We start from the raw sequence: 24,788 nt of genomic DNA, 5'->3' as shown, positions 1-24,788 counted from the left end.
TAGTGTGTGGTGTGTGTATGGTGCTTGGGTGTGTGGTGTGTGTGTCTGGTGCATATATGTGGTGTGTGGGGGGGGGTGTGGTGTGAGTGGTGTGGCATGTGTGTGGTGTGTGGTGTATGTGTGGTATGGTGTGTCTGGTGTCTGTGTTTGTGTGGTGTGTGTATCTCGCATGTGGTGCTTGTGTGTGGTGTGTGTGCTTGTGTGTGCATGTGGTGCTTGTGTGTGGTATGTGTGCATGTGTGTGTGGTATATGTGTTTGGTGTATGTTGTGTGTGTGTGGTGTGTGATGTATGTGTGTGGTGCCTGTGCATGTGGTATATGTGCATGTGTGTGTGGTGTGTGGTATGTGTGTCTGGTGTGTGGTGTGTGTGTCTGGTGTTGTGGTATATGTGTGTGGTGCCTGTGTGTGGTGTATATGCATGTGTGTGTGGTGTGTGGTTTGGGTGTTTGGTGTGTGTGTATGTCTGGTGTGTGGTGTGTGTGTGCGGTGCCTGTGTGTGTGGTGTGTGTACCGCGTGTGTGTATTTGCAGGGAGAGAAAGGGTGGGGAGGGAGGGAGAGACCTACTCTTTGCCACTTCAGCAGCTGGTATTCTAAATTCAATCTTTTTGGTCATTCATCTGGATTATTATACCACCAGGCTCCAAAAGCTGTTATTCCAAAATCACGTGTATATTGAAAGTAATTCAGAATTCTGTCTGATTCTGGAATAAATGAGAAGTCATTACAGGGCAAAATAGAACAAATCACCAATCCTCTGCCCAAACCAGAGACTGCTGTCTTTCCAGAGGAGTCTGAGTCTCATTTCAAAATTCCATGACAGGTATTCTTGTCAAAGAGGACAGGGAGGCCGTCCTGCAGAGCAGTTTCAGTTAAATGAGAGGCCGTCCCCGCCGCAGGGGCCAGTCTGTGGTGTCCTTGGCTCTGAGCAGCCAGTCCACTAGTTTATCCCGGGATAACAAGCGGATGAACTCAGCACAGAGCCCACAGATTATAGCGCTGTCCTCAGTAATGCTCAACAAAAGCTCCTAACTAGAGAAGATCAGAAACATGACTCTTAATTCCGACACAAAAACAAGAATGACTGATAATACAGATTGGCAAGGATGTGAAGAAATGGGCCAGGGTGTAAAACTGGCACAAGATTTTGACTTTATTTTTTAAAAAGATTTTATTTATTTATTTATTTGACAGAGAGAGAGAGAGCAAGAGAGGGAACACAGCACGGGGAGTGGGAGAGGGAGAAGCAGGGTTCCCACTGAGCAGGGAGCCTGATGCGGGGCTGGATCCCAGGACCCTCGGATCACAACCTGAGCAGAAGGCAGATGCTTAACGACTGCGCTATCCAGGTGCCCCAGCAAAAGATTTTTAAAGGGCAGTGAGGACAGAAGCTGTAATACTCCTTATGTTCCAGGGGACCCCTCCCCTACCACCTAGAGCTGGGACTTCCTGGGAATTAAAAAGGGAGGTTAATGACAAACCAAGAAGCGTTGATATGTCAGCATTTCTGCCAAACTGCAGAAAGAAATCTCAATAGAAAAGGGCCTGAATCTTCAAAGTCCCAGGAATTCATGCGTGCCAAATTGTTTTCTCACGTTAATATCCAATTTGCATTAAATTTGAGTTTTGTAATTTTGTCTTTTTTTTTTTTTTATAAAGACGGCAGCTCAAATTATATTAGCTTCAGAACCCTCATATCTGGATCCCTTCTGATTTAGTAATATCTGTCAACATTTGAATACGCAAATCCTTTGGCCAGTCATGCTATCCTAAAAAACAAGCAACGAATAAAACACATGAATGCCTCAAGGTATGAATAAGGATGTTAATTGCTACTTAGCAAATAATTGAGAAAAAACACTTTATTCATTATTTTTTTAAAGATTTTATTTAATTATCAGAGAGAGAGAGGGGGAGAGAGCAAGCACAGGCAGACAGAATGGCAGGCAGAGGCAGAGGGAGAAGCAGGCTCCCTGCTGAGCAAGGAGCCCGATGTGGGACTCGATCCCAGGACGCTGGGATCATGACCTGAGCCGAAGGCAGCTGCTTAACCAACTGAGCCACCCACGCGTCCCAAAACACTTTATTTTTTAAGTAAGGAATTAGATAAGTAAATACAGAGCATCTGTACAAAAGAACCCTATGCCATTAAAAATAATGAAGACACTCTCTGTATTTAACGAGATGGAAAATGTCTAATACATTTTAGGTAAAACAGCGCATTTCAGAATAATGAGAATTGACATTTACCAATGTGTCCTCATGTCTATTCTCTCCTAAAGACTCCATTCTTAGGATCTCTTGTGATCTTCATAGCCACTCCCTGACCAAGATACACACCTACCTTCATTTGGGAATGAAGCTCAAAGAAATGCCAATAAGTAGCCAAGCTGGGATTCAAACCCCGGACTTCCCAAGGCTTCTAGAATATACAAAGTGAAACTCACGGCTTAAAGAGAGCTTCCACGTACGTGTTTGTTCTATGATCATCGGTCTTGGATCATCTATACAAGGACTGTTCTTTTAAATTTTTATTTATGTATTTATTTTTTAAGATTTTATTTATTTATTTGACAGAGAGAGAGAGAGAGAGGGCACAAGCAGGGGAAGAGGCAGGCAGACGGAGAGGGAGAAGCAGGCTCCCCACTGAGCAAGAAGCCCCATTCAGGGCTTGATCCCAGAACCCTGGGATCAGGACCTGAGCCGACGGGAGACACCCAACCGACTGAGCCACCTGGGCACCCCTCTTCATTTTTTATGAATGAAGAAGCAAGAGGTTTATTTCCTTATGGTTCCACATCTGGTGGGGGTCACCCCTGGACCCCTTTCTGTGTGTGTTTCTCTTTAAACTGCAGCCCTTCCACAACCTCCCCCGGAGGCCCTATGGGGTCTGGAGCCGCAAACCGGGGGACCTTCTAAGTGCCACAGGTGTCTGGAGAAATAGCCCCACTGAACCCCCACCCCCCAGACCTCCAGCACACCCTAGTCCTTTTCTGAGATTTACTTGTGGAAACTGATTCGCCTTCACAGCCTCTGATCTCACTGTCCTGTTCTCATGTTCTAGCTCCCTTATCCTGGTGCCAACCACCTGTGGGCCCCGTAACTGCCTAGCCAGTTTCCTGATGTCACCAGGCTGGAAAGCCTTGTGCCCCAGCCTTGGTCCTGCCCGGTTTAGCCTGGCTTTGCAGGGGATCTAGACAGAATATAGGAGCTGGCTGGTTTGGGGAGCTCCCGTGGCATTCTGGACATTCTGGGGTTGGCAACTAAAGTCCAGGCCAGAGGCCACCATACGTGCCAAGGATCACACAGTCCCACCCCAGAGGAGTCAAGGGAGGCAGGCTCAATCAGGCCACCTAGGCAAACACGTCTGCAGGCTCTCCTTGGGGAAGAAACTCTTCCACCTCCTGTTACATATTACCTGCTGGAAGGAGGTGCTTGACACCGGAACAAAAGGCTTGCAGGTGAATCTTGTCCTTTCTGGGTGCTGGAATGACCCAGATTACCCTGGGCAAAGCTCTTAATCCTTTCAGAAACCACGAAGCAGGGAGGGTAACTAGATATGAGGGCTCCTGGGAACTGTGGGAACACACCCCATGCTGAGGCAGACCACTGCTCTCCTGGGCAAGGTGCCATGTCAGCTACCAGCAAGAAGGCTTTAGAAACGAAATTGAAAGCAATAGCCTATTTTTGTTCCAAGTCATGGACTGGCCTCTGCCCTCCCCCCCTCTACAAGCTTTGATGCCAGGCTGGTCCCCGGGGCCCTAAGAAAAACATAAACCATCCACAAAGCTAAAAGACAAGCAGCTGCCCGGGTTTAAAATTTCATCTTATACGTAAGAGACCAGGGATTAGTATTCAGCTTGTATTTAAAGCAAACAAACTCATGAGTCAATAAGGACAAGTAATCTAACATAATAAACGGGCAAAGAATATGAACAGAAAATTCACAGAAGACATTTCAGAAGAGCCCAGTCTCACGGCTAATCAGGGAAATGTCCATTCAGCCTACAGTGAGATACACTTTGGCCCCTACCAGAGTAACAAAAAATTCCTGTGTTCATTCAGTGACACTAAGCATTTTTGAGGACTTTGGGACATGGGACTCTGGGTTGCTACTGGTGGTCACAGCAGCACATCCTCTCCAGGGCAATTTCCAGATAAGCTGGAAATTCAACCCTTTAACTCACCAATTGTGCTGGGTTAAATTGTGCTGCTGGAGACATAGTTATATAATGGAACAGGAATAATCCAGATCTACAGTGTCCGTGTAAATAGATCTTTAAAACACACTGTTGAGACAAAAGGGGAAGGGCATTCTGGTACAACTTGTGCTGAGATTATGAAAGCCCAAGTATTGTTTATGAAAACAAAAATTGGAAAAGCAGAAGTACTTATTATTTGCTTGGTGTGATTTGAGGTGCCTTCCGAATGATAGAATATACTGTTTATGGAACAGAGACATATGAAAAACAAAAAAATGCACTCAGACACAACATGCATTCAATCCTGCCACTGGCTCTCGGTGAAGAGGTGGGTTACAGGATGGCTATAAAAGGGACTTGAGGGCGCCTGGGTGGCTCAGTGGGTTAGGCCGCTGCCTTCGGCTCAGGTCATGATCTCAGGGTCCTGGGATCGAGTCCCGCATCAGGCTCTCTGCTCAGCGGGGAGCCTGCTTCCTCCTCTCTCTCTCTGCCTGCCTCTCTGCCTACTTGTGATTTCTCTCTGTCAAATAAATAAATAAAATCTTTAAAAAAAAAAAAAAATAAAAAAAAAATAAAAGGGACTTGAACTTGATCCATGTTTTATTTCTTTTATGCACAATTTTCTGTAACAAGTATGGCTCTATGTTCATTTGGGGTGATAGGTTCTTTGGTGTTCGTTTTTTGGTCATGTGATTATGGTTAATTTTCTCTTCCATATGAAATATTCATGAAGGAAAATACAAGAGGATTGGTGAACTCCCAAGAAGGGCACCTAAAACGTTCAAAAGATGGAACATCTTCCGGGCATGGACAGCGGGAGATGCACTGGTCCCATCATGTGAAAGGCCAGGGCAAGACCAACATTTACATGATGAGAAAACCCAGTCTGTCTCTGAAGTTCATGTGCGGTACCCACAGCAAGCCTCTGTCCTCAGTCAACACATTCTGTCTTGTATGAGATACAGTTGTAGGTACATGGGCCAGTGCAATGCCAAGTTCGTGGTGAAGGAGAGGCTGGTTCTCCTCTTTCATCCTCCTTGCACACCAAGATTCATATCCTCACTATCCAACACACCATTCTTCCAGCTCCTGGGCCACTCACTGATGCACACCCCATGGGGCTGTGTCCTCTCCTCTCCCTAAGTTACACAAAGACACTAGGCTGCTGGTTGACCTGGGAGGGGCACTTGACATGGGAGTAGAGTTGGCTCATGCTTGGGCAGGAGAGGACAACTTTGAACCAGTAACAGTTGTCTGTTCTGAAATAAAGTTATAATTTTCAGGTACCTGCAGAGACGGGTGACACATTTATACCAGTGACAACATACAGCTATTGTCCAAGGAAATGAAGGTGCTGAGTGACAAGTGAAATCCAAACTAGAACACTACTGAATGGTCATTTTCTTAATTGATGGCCCAGAATGACTGATGTTTTAAAAAGAAATTTCAATTCAAGTCTCTTTTAGGAAAAAGAAACAACCCTCAAAATAGATCAGTCTTGCATGTAAAACACAAAGCTACAAAATACTGAGAAAAAAACATGGGAGAAAAATCTTTAGGATCTAGGGCTAGGAAAAATTTTTTAGACTTGACACCACAAACGTGGTCTGTAAAATTGGTAACCAGGCCTTGTAAAAATGAAAACTTTTTGCTCTGTACAACCCTCTTAAGAGGGTAAAAAGACAAGGCACCGAATGGAAGAAAATATTTGCAAACCACATATCTGACAGAGGACTAGTTCTTAGAATACATAAAGAACTCTGTAAACTCAACAGTTAAAAACCCCAAATAATCCAACTACAAAATGGGTAAAAGACATGCAGATACATTTCATCAAAGATGGCAAATAAGCCTATGGAAAGATAGTCAACATCATTCAACATTAGGGTAATTCACATGAAAACCACAGTATCACTAAATACCTATCAGAATGGCGAAAATAAAAAATAGAGACAATATCAAATGCTGGCGAGGATGTTGATGACTCACACATTGTTGGTGGGATCATAAAATGGTTCAGTCATCCTGGAAAACAGGCAGTTTCTTTTAAAAGCAAAATAGGCAACTACCATATGAGCCAGCAATTACACATTGGGGGCAATGATCCCAAGTAAAGAATTCTGTTCCCAGGGAAATGAAGGCTTATGTTCACACAAAAATCTGTACACAAATGCTTATAGCAGCCTTATATGAAGACATTGGAAACAATCCAAGTATCTTCCAATGAACTAATGGGTAAGCCAACTGCGTTATCCGTATCAAAGAATACTGGTTAGCAATAATAAGAAAGGAACTATTGACATGCAAAGAAACCTGGATGAATTTCCAGAGAATTCCTTAGAACAAAAAAACAATTGCAAAACATAGCATACAAGATGATTCTGTCTACACCATATCTTGAAATTTCAAAATCATGGAAGATTGTTAGAGGTTAAGCAAGACCTGGAGGTGAGAAAGAATTAAGTGTAGTCATGAAAGAGAAAAATGAAGCACCCTTGTGATACTGTACTAATTTTGCAAGAGGTTACCATTCAGGGAAACCAAATAAAGGGTATATGGGATCTGTTTGTGTTCTTTCTTTCTTTCTTTCTTTTTAAACAAAATTTTTTTAAAGATTTTATTTATTTATCAGAGAGAGAGAGAGAGAGAGAGAGAGCACAAGCAGGCAGAGAGGCAGGCAGAGGCAGAGAGAGAAGCAGGCTCCCCACTGAGCAAAGAGCCTGATGCGGGACTCGATCCCACGACCCTGGGATCATGACCCGAGTCAAAAGCAGTGGCTTAACCAACTGAGCCACCCAGGCGCCCCTCTTTCTTTCTTTTTAAAGATTTTATTTATTTATTTGACAGAGAGGGAGAGATCACAAGTAGGCAGAGAGTCAGGCAGAGAGAGAGGGGGAAGCAGGCTCCCTGCTGAGCAGAGAGCCCAATGTGGGGCTCGATCCCAGGACCCTGAGATCATGACCTGGACCAAAGGCAGAGGCTTAACCCACTGAGCCACCCAGGTGCTCCTGTTTGCATTATTTCTTACAACTGCACGTGAATGTTGACTTACCTCGAAATAAAAAGGTTAACTTTAAAAAAAAGTCTTTAGATTATATAATATTGGGGACTGTTAACCCTTGACGCATCTGGGGCTCCACTTCTCAACATGCCTTTCTGTCATCACACCCAAGAAGTAAAATGTTGGGCAGGTGAGATCATGTCCTTTCCCCCAGAGTTATCAAGGAAAGCTAAACGGTTCAATGCATAATACACACATTCTCATGAATTTTTGTCAAGGTTAATGGGTCCGTCCTCCCCAAGACACCCCTTGGTTTTTGAGCAAAAGAAGCCAGACACAAAAGCATATACTCTAAGATTCAAGAATCAGCAAAATTAACCTATGGAGATTAGAAGTCAAAACCACAGTGGTGGCCTCTGGTTAGGGAAGGGCATTGACTGGAAACGGGTATGAGAGAAATTTCTAGACCTGTGCTGTCTATAGGATAACCGCTAGTCACGTGTGGTTATGGAGCACTTGAAATGTTGCTAGTCTGCACGAAGGTTTTCTGTGAGTGTTAAATACACACCCGGTTTGGAAGACTTTATTAAAAAAAAAAAAAAAAAAGAATGTAAAACACTTCAGTTGGTAATTTTTAAAAGATTGGTCATACACTAAAATGATGTTTTGACTATACTAAGTCAAAGAAAATGTGTCATTAAAACTAATGTCACCTATTTCTTTTTTTTTTTTTTAAAGATTTTATTTATTTATCTGACAGACAGAGATCACAAGTAGGCGGAGAGGCAGACAGAGAGAGGAGGAAGCAGGCTCCCTGCTGAGCAGACAGCCCAATGCGGGGCTCGATCCCAGGGTCCTGGGATCATGACCTGAGCCGAAGGCAGAGGCTTTAACCCACTGAGCCACCCAGGCACCCCAATGTCACCTATTTCTTATTACCTTCTTAATATGGCTACTAGAAAACTTACAATTGCATGTGAGGCTCACGCTATGTCTCTATTGAATAACACTGCTTTACTGTTTTTTAAATTTATTTTAATTAACATATAATGTATTATAAGCCCCAGGGGTACAGGTCTCTGAATTGTCAGGTTTACACACTTCACAGCACTCATCATAGCACATACCCTCCCCAATGAAGAACACTGCTTTAGGGTGAATGCTGGGTTCTAGCTCTTGGGGTGCTGAGTATACAGTTGTGTAAAAATGCACCAAACTGTACTGTCAAGATTCATGCATTGTGATTATGTTATAAAGTCCCATGATTTTTTAAAAAATATTTTATTTATTTACTTGACAGAGAGAGATCACAAGTAGGCAGAGAGGCAGGCAGAGAGAGAGGAAGGGAAGCAGGCTCCCCGCCGAGGAGATAGCCCGATGTGGCTCCATCCCAGGACGCTGGGATCATGACCTGAGCCGAAGGCAGAGGCTTTAACCCACTGAGCCCCAGTCCCATGATCTTTTTACCACCCAACATAACCTTCCTGAAGGAGCCGATAGCCTACAAGGGGCTACAAAAAACTGTAGAGTGATACGAGCTACAGTAAAGAGGTGAGCAAGTCATCCTATAACGAAGGATTGGAAATTATTATTCGAGTCTAGCAAACTCAGGAAGCTGTTTCTGAAAGCCTGAAGTCCTTGGAGGTTGCAAGGCATCGACACTGTGGGTCTTCTCTTGGGTTACTCTAACAGAGCCCCCGGGGAAGGGATTTGGGCTGACTCAGAACACTTGCTCCTTGACGGGATCACGAAGGTACAGAGGAGATTAGCTTCTGACCTTAGCTTTCTAGAGACAAAACCCTCAATGTTTTTTGTTCCCTTGGAGGACTAGAGAGAATCAAAGAATGTCAGGAAGTTGCAAGAAGTTCATTAGGGTTCTACACAAGCAAGACTTCACGTGAGTGGGAAGACTTCATACTTCAACCGCAGTGCTCCTGAATTAGGGGATCGGGCCCAAAGCCCAGGCTCCTTAGGAATCACAGAAAGTCTACAGAAATGTAGAGTGTTTCTTGTCTAAGTGGCTATTTTACCAACTAGCCAAGGGACAGAGAGATTGAGTGAATTGCCTAAAGCCATTTGGAATTAGAAAGTATAGGTGTGGACCTTGCTCCCCTGTCATCTGGTTCCTACAAGGAGAAACTCGGACCAATAGCACTGACAGGGTTCATAAAACAGGATTGGTAAGCTGGAGACAGAGCTTGTTTATTTTTGAAGGGAGAGACAACTGGCAGAATTATTGGTACCTATCATTTATTAGGACATGCTCCCAGCAAGTCCTATTCAAGTCCTGTACTTTAGTTTGCTCAACATTATGATAAGCCAAAAAAAATGCGAGCACAGGCATGTTACATACCCCAAGCAGCCCAGCTTGGTTTAGGCAATTACCTTGCCAGAACTGTCTCCCTCCTACTCTCCCAAGTTCCTAACTGTGGGCCTTGATGTCGTTACAGGAATGCACAAACCCATTGTTAGAAAGCATTTCCTGTATACAGCTCACCACTGCAGTGTGTTGACAATCTCTTTAGCACTAGGCTGTGAGTTTAAAAGTGTCTTAATGTGACATTATTTAACTCTCAAACAACATTATTCACGTATGGGAAAGGCCAAGTTCAACTTAGTCCCAAAGCAACCAGCTAAAATGGTTCATTTGAACCCAGATCTGCCTGGCTTCAACGTTTCTGCCTATAGATTGAATAAATTAAAGAATGTGGGGGCACCTGGGTGGCTCAGTTGGTTAATCGGCTGCCTTTGGCTTAGGTCCCGATCCCAGGGTCCTGTGGGGTTTGCTGCTCAGCAGAGAGTCCTCTCCGTCCTCTTCCTCTGACCCTCCCCTTGTACGTGCTCACTCTCTCTCTTCTCAAATAAGTAAATGAAATATTTTTAAAAGACTTTATTTATTTATTTGGCAGAGAGAGAGAGAGAGAGAGAGAGAGAGAGACAGCGCGAGAGACAGAACACAAGCAGGGGGAGTGGGAGAGGAAGAAGCAGGCTTCCTGGCGAACAGGGAGCCCAATGCGGGGCTCAATCCTAAGAGCCTAGGATCATGACCTGAGCTGAAGGCAGATGCTTAATAACTGAGCCACCCAAGTGCCCCTAAATAAAATATTTTTTAAAATATTTATAAACATTCAACAATTTAATATTTAATGATAAATGTATAATAAATATTTATTATTTAAAATATTTTCTTTTTAAAATTTTAAAATATTTTTTAAAAAACTAAAGAATGCGGGGGAGGTTGGGAGGGCTTGATACCCAGGATTCAGAAGAGTTCAAGCATAGACAAAATTTCATGCAAGGATATGGGCTTCACACTTCAGACTACAGCCCTATTATTGGAGGGATCAGCTTCAAACTCTAGCCTCAGCAGCAAGTCTCTCCCAGTCCCATTCCCACCAATTGGATTCTTCCTTGCTTTCATTGCCATCCTCCAAGGAACAGCACCCTTTCTGCCTTGTTTCGGGGGGTCTATGGTCTTCCCCTGTAGATCCATTTTAGCAAAGAACTCAGTGAAAACAAGGTCACTGATCTTTATACCGGTCTGCAATCTCCAGAGTACACAGCCATCTATTGCATGAGAGGTAGGAAAAGGTAACCAAACTTATATGTACCATTCACTGGTTACAAAGTCTAAGTTTATAGTTTATTTTTTATTGTTACATTTAAACTGGAGGATCCCTGGTGTCACGTGTAAATCATTACCAGCTCACTTGTTACTCATCTTTGGGGAGTTATGGGAAGAGTCTCTTTTTTGGTAACAATGACGGTTTCCAACCAAAATGCTTCCTGACTTAATACAATCCCTTCACATAGGGAGAGCATTTAATAATTTCTAATACTGGTCCCACCTGTACAGCCATTCCCCTAAGGGGTAGTCCGGGAAGTTCACTTACCCTTCTGACCTACCATTAGCATGGAGTCACCGGAGCCCCAGCTCTGATCATCATTCCTAACTCTGAAAGGCTTAAGCCAATGTTCTTTCTGTCTTTCTCGGCTCCAAGTGCATCCATACCCCAAATGCAAATGTGAGGCAGCCCCAGGCCAGCTTCAGAGGCCTGGAGGAAGCCTGTTCATCTCAAGTTCATCAAGGAATCTTTATCTCCAAGGCTCCCTGAAGCCCCCAGACTAGCCCACCCATTTCCTTGGGGAAGGGGATGTATGGACAAGAGGAAGGAGCTGGTGGTTCAGGAGATCTGCAGAACAATAAGATAGCTTCTTCTTTCCTTCCAGGGGAAAGAGTTGGAACAACCCCAGTTTTGATGGAGAGGGGACTGTTTGGCAGGTCCAAGGTTTGGACTTGTGGCTGGGCACAGGCTACCTTCTGGGCAGTTAGATAAAAGGAAGAACACAGTACAAGGAAGAAAGAAGCCACTGAAAGGGGGCTTCTCTCCTACTTTTTTTTTTTTTTTAAGCTTTATTTATTTACTTATTTGTCAGAGAGAGAGAGAGAGAGAGAACACAGCAGGGGGAGCAGCAGGCAGAGGGAGAAGCAGGCTCTCCACTGAGCAAGGAGCCCAATGTGAAACTCGATCCCTGGATCCTGGTCTGGCATCATGACCTGGGCCGAAATCAGGAGTTCGACATTTAACTGATCGAACCTCCCCTCTCCTACTTTTAAATCCGTTGGAATTCCTAGCCAGATGCCATTTGAAGGTCTCAGGGATCAGACCTGCCCCAAAGGAAAGGCTGAGCAAAGCAAAATGTCATCAATCCAGCAAGTAGGTAGCGTTGATGACAAAGTCACCAGGCCCAGAGGTTAGTTAGGCAATGCACTCAAGGTCACACAGTGGGTAGGTGGAGAAGCCAGGGCTGTAACCCCAGGCAGTCTGGCTGCAAAGTTCTTGCTCTTTCCTAACAGGGAAAACTGGGGAATGTGAGAAGCAGATAAGCAATAGGTCTGGGATGGGGGGAGGGTTGGGTAGCAGGAAAGCAGGCTTCATGTGTGACTAGATCAGAAAAAGCAGAGAGCATAAGTCCAGGACCTGTCCATACCATTACTCTTGGAACACTGAGTAGTGGTCACCGGACTTATCTTTTCCCCCCACTAGGCTGCACGTCTCTGGAAGACTGGGTTCCTTGGCTCCTATCTCCATAGTACCTACCAGGTGTTTGACATGACCTATGTGCTCAGGGTTGACTGCTTGAGACTCTGGAGGGTTTCTGAAGGGGAAAGAGGGAGTGATATCAGGCCAGATCACCATAGTCAATAGAAAAGGGTACAAGCACATGGAAGGGATGGGAACAAATTAGGCCAAATGCTCAGGAAACCTTCTCTCTCTGGACAAGTGGATCTCCTCCTGTTGCAGAGGCAGAATTTCTTTAAGGCTTGGTGCCTGTACCCTGAGATTGTAGGCCTGTACCAGGTAAGGGTTCTGGTGTTTATGCACAAAAATGTCAAAGGTCAAGAGTTTTGCTGTGTGACCAGAAGGGGCCTCATTTAGCATCATGAAACATGTATGCTTTTAGGAGGAACTTTCCTTGGGGTCCTCATGTTGTAAGAAGGCTCTCACTGAGCGGTCCAGAGGTGGGGCTTGGAGGCTTGGGGGACTGATAGTGGAATTTGCCTAGGGAGGCATGGTGAGAAGACCCAGCTGTCTTTTTTTTTTTTTTTTTTTTTAAGATTTTATTTATTTTTCAGAGAGAGAGAGCACACAGCAGGAGGGAGAAGCAGGCTCCCTGCTGAGCAAGGAGCCCGATAGGGGTCTCGATCCCAGAGCCCTGGGACCCTGACCTGTGCCAAAGGCAGATGCTTAACTGACTGAGCAACTCAGGCATCCCAAAACCCACCTGTCTTCATCACAAATGCATCTCCTGACCAGCCTTGAGCCACAGGGTTTTCCCAGAAAACTAGGTGTAGCCATCTTAAAGCACTGTGTGCTTTCTAGTTACCAGGAACCAGCAAGTTCAAAACACTGTGATCTTAGAGTTTTAGCCAAAAGAGGAATTTGCACCTTCCTCCAATCCGCACCCCCCATCCTATTTTTGTTAACCAAACAGTTCTCCCAGAGAAGAAGCCCTTTTGTCCCCCCCAGCCCCCTCCAACTTAGTTCCTGGCCCATCTGGTGCCAGGGCCCATTCAGTGGTGTTCAGGCCTCTCCCATCCGGTTGCTGAAGATAACCACCAGTGATACCATCAGTAGGAGCCCAGATCTGCTTAAATAACCAACACACGTTCACACTTGCAGTCTTAAAAGAAGAGAGCACTACTTATTACACTGCTGGGGGGCAGTGAAGCCAGGGGCAATGGGCACCTGCTAGCCCCCATCCCATCATTTTGCTCTGAGGACAGAAGAGAACAGGTCTAGCAAGTAGCAAGGTGCAAAAGCAATGTTCTCAGCACCTAAAGAAGAGAGGGGAGACCGCTGAGCTTAGCGGACTGCCAAGACTGGCCAAAGATCCCCATGTTTATCCCTGAAGGGCGGTCCAGCTCAGAGGGAGTGTTCTGAAGACAGAGGCTTGCCCCTGCCCCTTTTCCTCAGGCTAGACCTCCGAAGGCCCGGGCTCCTGGCCCTCGGTGTGCTCATCATGCATGGAAAGAACCAAGCGTCCTGGACCAGAACCCGGAGTCCGTGCAGGGTCATTGCCAGCCACCAGCTGCAGCCCCAGTCCGCGCGAGCCAGGCCAGCATTTCCTGTTGCCTAGGCGCTGGGTGCGGGGTACTTGCTCCCCAGCGCGTGCCATCCAGAGGTGCTGCAGCCTCGGGCTTCCCAACCAGAGTGGGATTGGCCCCCAGGGAAGCTCTGCAGGACCCCCTAAACTCCCTCCCGCGGGGGAGGCGGGGAGGCGGGCCGCGTACCTGAGGGGGCGGACGGCCTGCAGTCTCGCTTCCTGCCCACAGCCGGCGAGGATAGCGCGGGTCCCCAGCACCCCCGGGCTCCTGGCGCACAGCCTCGCGAGGCGCAGCATCCCGACGTAGATGGCCATGGCTCTTTACGCGCGTCCCGGCCCCAGGAAACTTTTAAAGTAAAAGCCGAGGCGGCTTACTTTTAAAGTAAAGCCGAGGCGGGGCGAGCGCTGAGCGGGCGGGGAGGCGGGGAGGGTCGCCTCTGCCTATAGGGTGCGGAGGCTGAGTCCCGCGGGGCGGGGCGGGGCGAGGCGGGGCGAGACGTGGAGGAAGCGGCTAGGCTCGGGGCCACCTTCTCCTGGGACCCGAGGCCCTCCTCTCCCACCTCGAAGATGTTTCTCTCCGGATCCGAAGGCCTCTGGCTGTGGCCGGCTCCCCTCCCGACCACTAGAGGCCTAGGTTTGGGGGCGCAAGAGCTTGTTGATTTCGCAGAAGGGGAGCCCGCGGGCCGTGAGTGCGGGCGGGGAGAAGAGGCCGGAGCGCGTCCATCCCCAGAGTCCCGTTTAGCGCGCGGGTCCTGGGCTGTCTCCCCCCTCCCGGAGTTGGGAGTCAGAGGCCAAGGGAGCCGCGAAGCACCCCCCTACACACACACACACACACACCCGCCCCGAGGCGTGCCAGCTGGAGCGGAGGGTTTGCAGTGGCTGGGGAAGAGTGCGTTGGGCCAGCCCCTTCCGGGGCCCGAAGTCAGCTAACGGGACACCAGTTGGTACCCGCGTCTCTCCTGGGGCGGCCTTGACCCCCCGCAGTGCACCATGTAGGGTGGCATCAGTGACTGGAACCCGTGCTTCTCATCCCCCATCCGCCTGGCTCTTTCAGGCCTAGGGCACAACTCCGCGCCGGGCCCGAGGCGTGAATAGAGAGCGGCTGTCCTGCAAGCTCAGCCCGCTGTGCCTGTTCCAACTCTGGTCCTGGCGGGGCAAGGTCGCACTGGGCACCAGAGAGGTCACGTCAGGTTCACGCTGTCTTGACCCTTCATCTGGAGGAGGAGGAGGGCAGCAACGGAGGCGGGAAGACTGCGGTGGGGTGACCTCCCCTTTCCTGCCCTAGAGGCAGCTTTGAAATCTGGGCCAAGCAGAAAGCGTGGTTAGGGGCGGGGCCTGGCCGTAGGAGACCTTTGCTCTTATCTTGGGACTTGGGCTCCACTGAGGTCCTGAGAGGAGGACTGTGCTGGTCCCCGTCATCACCCTGAGAGTGACCTCAGATCTCCCTGAAACCTTGACTCCTGCGGGAGGTCTGTACACTTCAAGTTGTGTGGAGATGGGGGAGGGAGGAAGATGGGGGGGGCGGTTTGCAAGGGACCACCTTCCTAACAGAGAGGAACTTGCTGACTGTGACAGCTGCCCCATGAATGGAATGCCCTGGGACACATCCCAGGCTTGGAGGGGATCAGTGCTGCAGTACCTTGCTGGGTGGCCCAGGACTTGTGAAGTGAAACACTTCTTGTTTCCTTGCTAATTGGGGGGAGGGGGGAGGTAGGGGGAAGAGGAGAGGAGAAGGATGAGTTCCTCCTTGAACTTGCTCTAGCCTCAGCTCTCCGTGCATAGGCTTCCCTGACTTCCCAGACACGAGAGCCAGGGAATATCAGCTGCCGGTGTCAGGATATCTTCCACAAGCCAGACTCTTCGAAGGTGTCCTCTCTGGCCTTCACCACCACCCTGCCAGGAACAGGCACGCCTTTGAATGTGTTGCTGTTTTTATGGATGAGGAGACTGAGGGTTCGCCCAGCTGGCTCCATCCTGTGGTAGAGCATGCCACTCTTGATCTCAGGACTATGAGTTCAAGCCCCATGTTGGGTGTAGAGATGCCTTAAAATCTTAAAAAAAAAGAAAAAAGAAATAAAAAAACCTGAGACCCAGGTAGGTTCAGCTACTTGTCCAAGGTCAAGGTAAGCACAGTGAGCACAGGCCAAGGCTCAGGCCACACTTATTTGGTAGCTTTGGGGAAGTCCCAGGGCCTCTCCAGCTTCAGTCATCATCTTTAAAATGGGAATAGGGGCGCCTGGGTGGCTCAGTCAGTTGGGCATCTGCCTTCAGCTTGGGTCATGATCCCGGGATCTTGGCATGGAGCCGTGAAACAGGCTCCCAGCACATCAGGGAGCCTGCTTCTCCCTCTCCTCTGTCCCTGCTCCTGCACCCATGCTCTCTCTCTCTCTCCAATAAATAAACGAAATCTTTAAAAACAAATAAATAAATAAAATACAATGGGGGCAATAATGCCAGCCTCATGCAGAGGGTTGGGGTAAGGATTGGGGCACAGAACCAGTACTCGACCCTTTTTCAGTGATTGTTAGCTTTTCCCTCCATCCTCTCCATCCTCCTATGTCTTACACTCTGAGACTTTCCCCAGTGTTCAGTGTTGCAAAACTTTTTTAGGAGGAGGAATTATTTTCCATCTCTGTAAAGTCTTGAGAAACCTGGTAGGCACTGGTTCTATGAACGGGGAGAAGGACTAGGAGGAAACAAAGTGACAGTACCTAATGTGAGGGTCCCTGAGTCTGTTGACCAGAACTCTTAGGTCACATGGCAGGGATGGTAAGCCAGGCATGTCACCAACCAGACCCTGCAACTTTCCTCCCTCTACCTTCAACCAACTCAGTTCTGCACAGCTGCACAGCTGCACAGCTTTCTGCCCCAGCCCAGCACCTGACTTGCAGGGTTTATGGTGCCTGTGATTCTGCTCAGGCCACTGGTTACCCCGAGAAAGCCCTTAGCCTTTCCCCTTTGTCAATATTCTTCCCTTCTGTGCTTCAAAAATGAGCTCAAAATGTAAATGCCATTTATTGCCCTTTTAAAAAAAGATTTATTTATTTATTTGAGAAAGAGAGAGAGAGAGAGAGCACCCAAGCAGGAGGGGCAGGGAGAGGGAGAAAGAATCTTAAGCAGGCTTGTGTTGTGGAGCCCGACACGGGGCTCGATCTCATGACCCCAAGTTCATGACCTGGGCTGAAACCAAAGTTGGTCACTTAACCGACTGTACCAGTTTCCCCACATTTATTGATCTTTTTAAAAAAGTCTTAGTATCAACCTCTGAGTAAAGTTCAGAAGAGTTCATCACAGTTAGGGAACAGAGGTTAATGCTACACACCCCAGAAGTCACACGTGACAGAGGTTGAGAAGGGGGGTAGGAGATGGAGGGGCCGGGCAGATATCCCTGCTTTAACTTGAGTCCTCAAGGGAAACCTGCCTACCGGTGATGGAATATGAAATAAAGGAGTATGTTATTTAAAGTTGGGTAGGCAACCAGTCTATGTACGAAAATAACAGTAAAACTCTATTAGGAGGACTTGGGGAGGAGAACGACAGGGCAATTTCTTCCCTATAAAACAAAATCAAGAAATGGCTGAATACATATCATATTTAGGGGCAAATAGCATGAATGGTTAAAATCGTTCAAAATGGCTTGGACCTGAATAGACGTGACTCCAAAGAAGACATACGATGGCCAATAAACACATGGAACAATACCCAGCACAAAAAAAAAAAAAAAATGAAAAGGTGCTCAGTATCAGTAGTCATTAGGGAAATCCAAATCAAAACCACAGTGAGGTACCACCTCACACCCTTGAGAATGGCTATTCAAAAAATAACAATAAAATAGGGGTGCCTGAGTAGCTCTGTCGGTTAAGCATCTGCCTTCGACTCAGGGTATGATCTTGGGGTCCTGGGATTGACTCCCACATGGCACTCCCTGCCCAGCAGGGAGCCCGTTTCTCCGTCTCCCTCTGCCACTCCTCCTGCTTGTGTGCACTCTCTCTCTCTCTCTGTCAAAATAAATAAATAAAATCTTTTAAAGAAAAATAAGAAAAAGTAACCATAAAATAAAACAGAAAACAGTAAGTGTTGGCGAGCAGGTGGAGAAACTGCAAGCCTTGTGCCTTGTGGCAAGGATGTAAAATGGCACCGCCCCTGTGAAGAACAGTATGGCTGTGTCTCAAAAGTGAAAAATAATCCCTCCGTGATCTAGCAACTCCACCTCTAGCAGGAAGCATTGCAAGTAGGAACTTGAGCAGACATCCATACATGTATGTTCGTAGCAGCACTATTCATGATAGCCAAGAGACGGAAACAACCCAGATTCCCCCTGGCGGATGATTGAGTGGATGACCCAAAGGTGGTATGTCCATACAATGGAATTTATTCAGCCTGATAAAGAAGGGAAACTCTCACATGTGTTATAAGAGAAGCGAACCTTCAGGACATGATGTTAAGTAAGATGAGCTAGACACAAAAGTGCAAACACTTCTAGGAGGTACCTAAGATGGTCACATTCCATGGGAAGGAGAGTGGTGGTTGCCAGGGGCAGGGGAGGAGGAGTGGGCACTTAGTGTCTAATGGGTATAGAGTTTTCATCTGGGAAGATGAAAAGGTTCTGGAGATGGATGGTGGTGATGTTACACAACAGTTTGAGGTAACTTAATGCCCCTGAACTTAATGCCCTTAATGCCCATGCACTTAAAAATGGTTAAAATGGGGAGCACCTGGGTGACTTAGTGGGTTAAGTGTCTGATCTTGGCTGTGGCTCAGGCCATGACCTCGGGATCGTGGAATGGAGCCTCTCCTAGGGCTCCATGCTCAGCACATAGTCTGCTTGTCTCTCTCCCTCCCCCTCTGCTCCTCCCTCTCTCCCTTGCACACATGTTCCCTCTCTCTCAAATAAATAAGTAAAATTTTAAATATAAATAATATTTTAAATATTTTATATTTATATATAAACATAGATACATATAAATATAAATAAAATTTTAAAAATAAATAAACTTTTGGGGCACCTGGGTGGCTCAGTGGTTTAAGCCTCTGCCTTTGGCGCAGGTCATGATCTCAGAGTCCTTGGATCGAGTCCCGCTTCTGGCTCTCGGCTCAGCAGGGAGCCTGCTTCCTTCTCTCTCTCTGCCTGCCTCTCTGCTTACTTGTGATCTCTGTCAAATACATAAATAAAATCTTAAAAAAAAAAAAAAAGAGTCATGTGCTCTACCAACTGAGCCAGCCAGTTGCCCCATATATGTTTTATCTCAATTAAAAAAAAATTTTTTTTTGTTTTTGTTTTTTGTTTTTAAGAGAGAGAAAGGGAGAGCGCGTGAACATAGGTGGGGGGGTGGTAGAGGGAAAAGGAGAGAGCAAATGGAGTTCCATGTGGGGCTGGATCTCACCTGAAATCATGATCTGAGCTGAGGTAAAATGCAGAGCTCTCAGAGGAAAGTAGATACAGCTAGCAGACCAGATGAAGGAAAAGGGAGAGGAGGATGAGGAAGAGTTCTGATTTTTTTGGGGTGTGTGTGTGTGTGTGTGTGTGTGTCTAAGTAAGCTCCACACCCAACGTGGGACTTGAACTCATAACCCTGAGATCAAGAATCCGACGCTCTACCGACCGGGACAGCCAGGTCTCCCGGATTCTCATTTTGAAAGAAAGGATGACAGTGCCCGGAGATAACATAACACTCATACTCTGCCTGTCTGATGTGGCAGCCAGTACCTGAAGCAAAAAAAAAAAAAAAAAAAAAAAAAAAGCCTGATTTAAAAAAAAAAAAAAAAGTCATCTTAAAAATGGCTGTTTCTGGGGGCGCCTGGGTGGCTCAGTGGGTTAAGCCGCTGCCTTCAGCTCAGGTCATGATCTCAGGGTCCTGGGATCGAGCCCCACATCGGGCTCTCTGCTCAGGAGGGAGCCTGCTTCCTCCTCTCTCTTCGCCTGCCTCTCTGCCTGCTTGTGATCTCTCTCTGTCAAATAAATAAATAAAATATTTAAAAAAAAAAAAAAGGCTGTTTCTGATATTCAAACTAAAAGTGAAAATTGGGAACTGGTTCTGAACTGCCAGGCAGAGTAACATTAGTTTGATCACAACCAGTAACTGATGGCAGACACAGGCAGATAGGATCTTAAAACGATCACAGTTTTCCGGCAACTCAAAACTAAAAAGCTAAACAAGCTGCAGTCCTAGCATCTGTCATAGGTTGTGAAAGCCTTGCTTTTGTAAGACATGGAGGTCAAAAATTTTTTTTGGATGATGTGATTTTTAACTTTCCTTGGGTCAAAGTCAGGAACTAAGGTCAACCATGAAGTCTTGGGTAAAGACCGAGTATTATCAGACCCAAGAAAATTTATCTTCCTTTACTCACTCATTGGTTCTGCAGACATTCACTGAGTATCTTTTTGGAACCAGGCTCAGTGCCGGGCCCTCTGGCCTGAGATATGAATAAGGCAGGACCTCTGTCCTCAGGGAACTCAGTGTCTAGCAGAGAATGCTTATCCTGAGGCTGACAATGAGGTGCCATGTGGTCAGTGTTGTGGGAATGGGGAAGAGGGGACTGGCACCTACCCTGGGCACGTCCCAGAAGGTCCCCTAGAGATCTGAGCTGGTTCCTTGAAAAAATGAACGGTGTGTTCATTTCCTATGCCTGCTGGAGTAAACTACAAACATTTGGTGGCGTACAAACAACTTTGTTCTCTTACAATTCTGAAGGCCAGAAGTCTGAAGTCAGTCTTATGGGACTAAAATCAAAGTGTTGTCAGGGCTGGTTATTTCTAGAGATTCCAGGGGAAAATCGTTTCTTGTCTCTTCCAGCTTCTTGTGGCTTCAGGTCTGCCTTGCCTGCAGCCACATCATGTCTAATCTCCCTCAGCTGCCTCCCCCTCTACGTCCAACCTCCTCTGCCTCTCTTGCAAGGACACGTATCATTACATTGAGGGCCCACTTGGATGATTCTGGATAATCTCTCCATCTCATGATCCTTAATTCAATCACATTTGAAAAGTGCCCCTGGCCATGTAAAGTAATGTATTCACAGGTTCTGGGGATGCAGACGTGAACATCTTGGGAAACCATTAGGCAGCCCGCCGTAGACAGAACTAGGAGGAGAAACTGTGGACGGCCGATGGGATGTTACGGGGAAACATATATCAAGGGAATATGGTGAAAGTGTATGTGAAGGCAGAGAACAGGTATATTCTGGGAGTAGCCAGTAGTTTTATATCTAGGAAGATATATCTCTATCTATATATATCTAGGCTCTCAGACAAATATATATATCTTCCTCAATAAATGGAGATTTATGATTGAGGACATCCAGTCTGGGAGACGGAGAGACCTGGTCATGGGTCCAAAGTTGGCCGAATGAGAATTTGATCTCAAGTTTCTCTTCATCATATGGTAACTGTGTTCATTCATTCCTTGTTTATTTATATTTTCTGCATTGTAACATATTATAAAAGTAATATGTGCACCTTGTGACAAATATTCAAGGTACACAGTGTAATATTCTTCTAGGTTCATACAAATATGTAGGCATATGTATGTGTTTCTCCATCCCCTCCATCTCTCTTTTTTTTTTTTTTCCAAAAAATGAGATCATGTTGGAGAATTGATGAAATCTGAATGAAGTCATGGATTGTATAATAGTGTTGCTCTGTGTTAATTTGTTGACTTTTATAATTGTCCTGTAATTATGTAAGAGGTTTCCTCATAGTAGGGAGCTACATGCTGAGGTATTTACAAATAAAGAGGTATTGTGTCTACAGCATACTCCTAAATAGTTTAGAAATACCTACGTATTTCTGTAGTTAAATGTTAACAGTTGGGAAATTTGGGTAAATGGCATCCATGAATTCTTTCTTCTATCCTTGCAACTTTTCTGTAAGCCTGAAATAATGTCAAAGTAGAAAAAAAAATTAATGAGATTGTGCTGTATGTCATCTACCTTACTCAATGACTTGCATTTTTTACTTGATCATACACAATATTTTTTCCAGGTCAATACACATGGTCCTACTCATTCTCTTTAATGCTGCGGGATGTTCTTCAGCATAATGTTCCACTGCATAATACACTGGTTTATTCAACCACTCCCCTTTTGATGGATTTGACTTTATTTTTATTTTTTAAAAAGATTTATTTATTTATTTAAGAGAGGGAGGGAGAGAGGGTGAGAAAGAGCAGCAGGGGTGGGGGAGGAAAAGGGAGAGAGAATCTCCAGCAGACCCCACTCCCTGACCCCAGCTAAGCAGGGAGCCCGACTAGGGGCTCAATCTCATGACCCCAAGATCATGACCCGAGTTGTAACCGAGAGCCAGATGCTTAACTGACTGAGCCACCCAGCAGCCCTGGATGGATTTCACTTTAACTGTCATCTTATCTATATTTTAAAGACTCATATACATTTTTATTTGTTTCTAGATTCTTTATGCTGTACCACTGATACCTGCCTGTGACAATTCTCTACTGTTTGGAGCTTTAGGACGAGTCTAATACCTGGTTGGGCCTGACCCTCGTGGCTATTTCTTTTTTTTTTTTTTTTTTTTAATCTCACGAAGTAAGTGTTCTTGGCAATTCTTCTACATTTATCCTTCCATATGATTTTGATTTTTTCCCCTGTTATACGCATTTTCAGATCATTTTTACCCAGTTCTAAAAACAAAAATCTTGTTGGGATTTCTGATTGTGATTGCTTTCAGTTTAAAAATTTACTTCGGGACGGACAGATTTGCAGCGAATATGGCATGATTCTCTATTTGTGGAAGTATTTAAAGCAAGTCCATGTAGATAAATAAACCATAGAGAGAGAGATTATTTCCTTTAAAAGTTACTTTGGGGGCTTCAATCCTCAAGGGCTAACTGAGTTTCTTGTTTTATTTCAACCCACCACTGCTGGAACAGACCCAACTGCCCATAGAAAAACTGCATAATGCTATTTGGCTCTTACATGTGTCTCTGTGTGGGTCCTTGGCACTCTTACCCATTTTCCTTTTTTTTTTTTTTAAGATTTTATTTATTTATTTGACAGACAAAGATTACAATTAGGCAGAGAGACAGGCAGAGAGAGAGGAAGGGAAGCAGGCTCCCTGCTGAGCAGAGAGCCCTATGTGGGGCTTGATCCCAGGACCCTGGGATCATGACCTGAGCCGAAGGCAGAGGCTTTAGCCCACTGAGCCACCCAGGTGCCCCGCTCTTACCATTTTCTTATCCCCATTCTACAGAAGGAGAAACAGGGGCTTGGAGAGGTAGAGTGACTTGTCAGGATGACACTAGAGCTAACAGTCACAGTGCTGGCCTGATGCCCAAGCTTCTTTCAGGAAGCTACTCTATCCTCCCCTCTTCCTGATCATTACCTTCCTCAAGGGCCATGGTGCTTGTGTTTCCTTTGGCATCTCCCCAAACAACCTGGACATCCAGGCACAAGGTGGCACTTGGTTTGGGGACTGCAGCCCAGGGCCAGTCTATTGTTTCCAAGGAAAAAGCTGTCCACAGATGACAGGCTCCACTTCTCATCAAACTGCCTTAGGGATTTAAAACAACAGCAACAAAAAGTCTTTCTCAGATGTACAGCCGCTGTCAATTGCTCACTCTTCCGCCCAGCTTCCTTGGGCTGTGACTCTGCCTGTCTGCACCTGACCCATTCTTCCAAGCTCAACTTGAATGCCTTCTCCTCTGAGATGCCTTCCTGCTATCTTCCTTCCTTCAGGCTCTTTTTCTCCACCACAGCGGGGTATGGCCCACATTCCATGGAATACATTCGCCTATTTATTGTGACTGTCTTTGAATAGCTAAATAGTTGACTCTCTGAGCCTTGATTACTTTCTTTGAAAAACCGAAATAATGTCTGCCTTATAAGGTTGTTGTGAGTTAAAACAAAACAAAACAACAAAAAAACACATATAAGGATGCCTGGGTGGCTCAGTCATTAAGCCTCTGCCTTTGGCTGTGATGGTGATCCCGGGATCCCTGGATCGAGGCCTGAGTGGAGCTCCCTGCTCTGCGGGAAGCCGGCTTCTCCCCCTCCCACTCACCCAGCTTGTATTCCCTCTCCCACTGAGTGTCTCTCTCTCTGTCAAATAAATAAAGGAAATCTTTAAAAAATAAAAAATAAATAACATATGTAAATCATAGCCCTGGACAGAGTGTTCTTAAATGTGTAAGTCCTATGTTAGCGCTCTCAAACATAAACCCACACAGCCCTGTACATTGCATGGGTTTTGTTTGTGTGTGTTAGGGCCATTATCCTTTCTACTTTATATAATAATTACTTGTTTTGACTGTAGGCTCCTTGGGGGCAGACACGACAGGGTGTAGTGAAAAGAAACAGGACTTGGAATCAAAAGGTTTGGGTCTGCCCCTATGTGAAGTAAGGACAAGTTACTTCTCCCTGAGTTTCTTCCTTAATTAAAAAAAAAAAAGCAACAGGGGCACCTGGCAGGTTCAGTCGGTTAAGGGGGTTAAGCGTTAGACTCTTGATTTTGGCTCAGGTCAGTCATGATCTCGTGGTTGTGAGATAGAGCCCCCTGCCCCCACCAGATTCTCTCCCACAATCCACTCACATGAGTGCATGCTCTCTCTAAAAAAAAAAAAGAGAGAGAGAGAGAGAGAGAACCATAAAAGTCACTGTATAGTCTCTTTTTGTACTTTATCACAATGAGATAATGGGTGCTCAAGGGCTTTAGAGATTGCCAAGTGCTAATGTATAATTATTCAATTGCCTTGTCTGGTTCCCAGAAACCCAGCACTGTGCCTTGTGCCTTGTTGTGGGTGGGTGTGGGCACAAGGATTTGTGAAATGAATAGCTCCCGCCACCGACTTCACTTGGTCTTCACAGTTGCCCTCTGAGAGAAGCTTTGATGTGCCCATTTCAAAGATGAGCAAACTGAGTGCCAAGTGGGTAAAATGCTTCACTTGTTCATTCATTCTTTCATTCAGCAGGGCTTTGAATGAGAACCACCATGTCTCAGGCACTCAGACACTGGGGATACAAAGACAA

At 46.0% G+C, this 24,788-nt stretch overlaps 1 protein-coding gene across 1 annotated transcript in view; it reads right to left on the bottom strand.

Annotated features, from left to right (window-relative positions):
* Positions 1–14,205, bottom strand: part of ACSF2 (acyl-CoA synthetase family member 2) — a 35,498-nt gene extending 21,293 nt beyond the window's left edge. Inside the window, exon 1 of the mRNA XM_059148099.1 lies at positions 13,999–14,205. Within this exon, the coding sequence (XP_059004082.1) occupies positions 13,999–14,126 (128 nt within the window). The 5' untranslated portion in view covers positions 14,127–14,205. The remainder of the gene's footprint in view (positions 1–13,998) is intronic.
* Positions 14,206–24,788: the final 10,583 nt, after the last annotated feature.

This window comes from Mustela lutreola, chromosome 15, assembly GCF_030435805.1.
Source record: "Mustela lutreola isolate mMusLut2 chromosome 15, mMusLut2.pri, whole genome shotgun sequence".
Classification (NCBI taxonomy): domain Eukaryota; kingdom Metazoa; phylum Chordata; class Mammalia; order Carnivora; family Mustelidae; genus Mustela; species Mustela lutreola.
The sequence above is the reverse complement of the archived record's forward strand: the minus strand, read 5'-3'. Positions and strand labels throughout refer to the sequence as shown.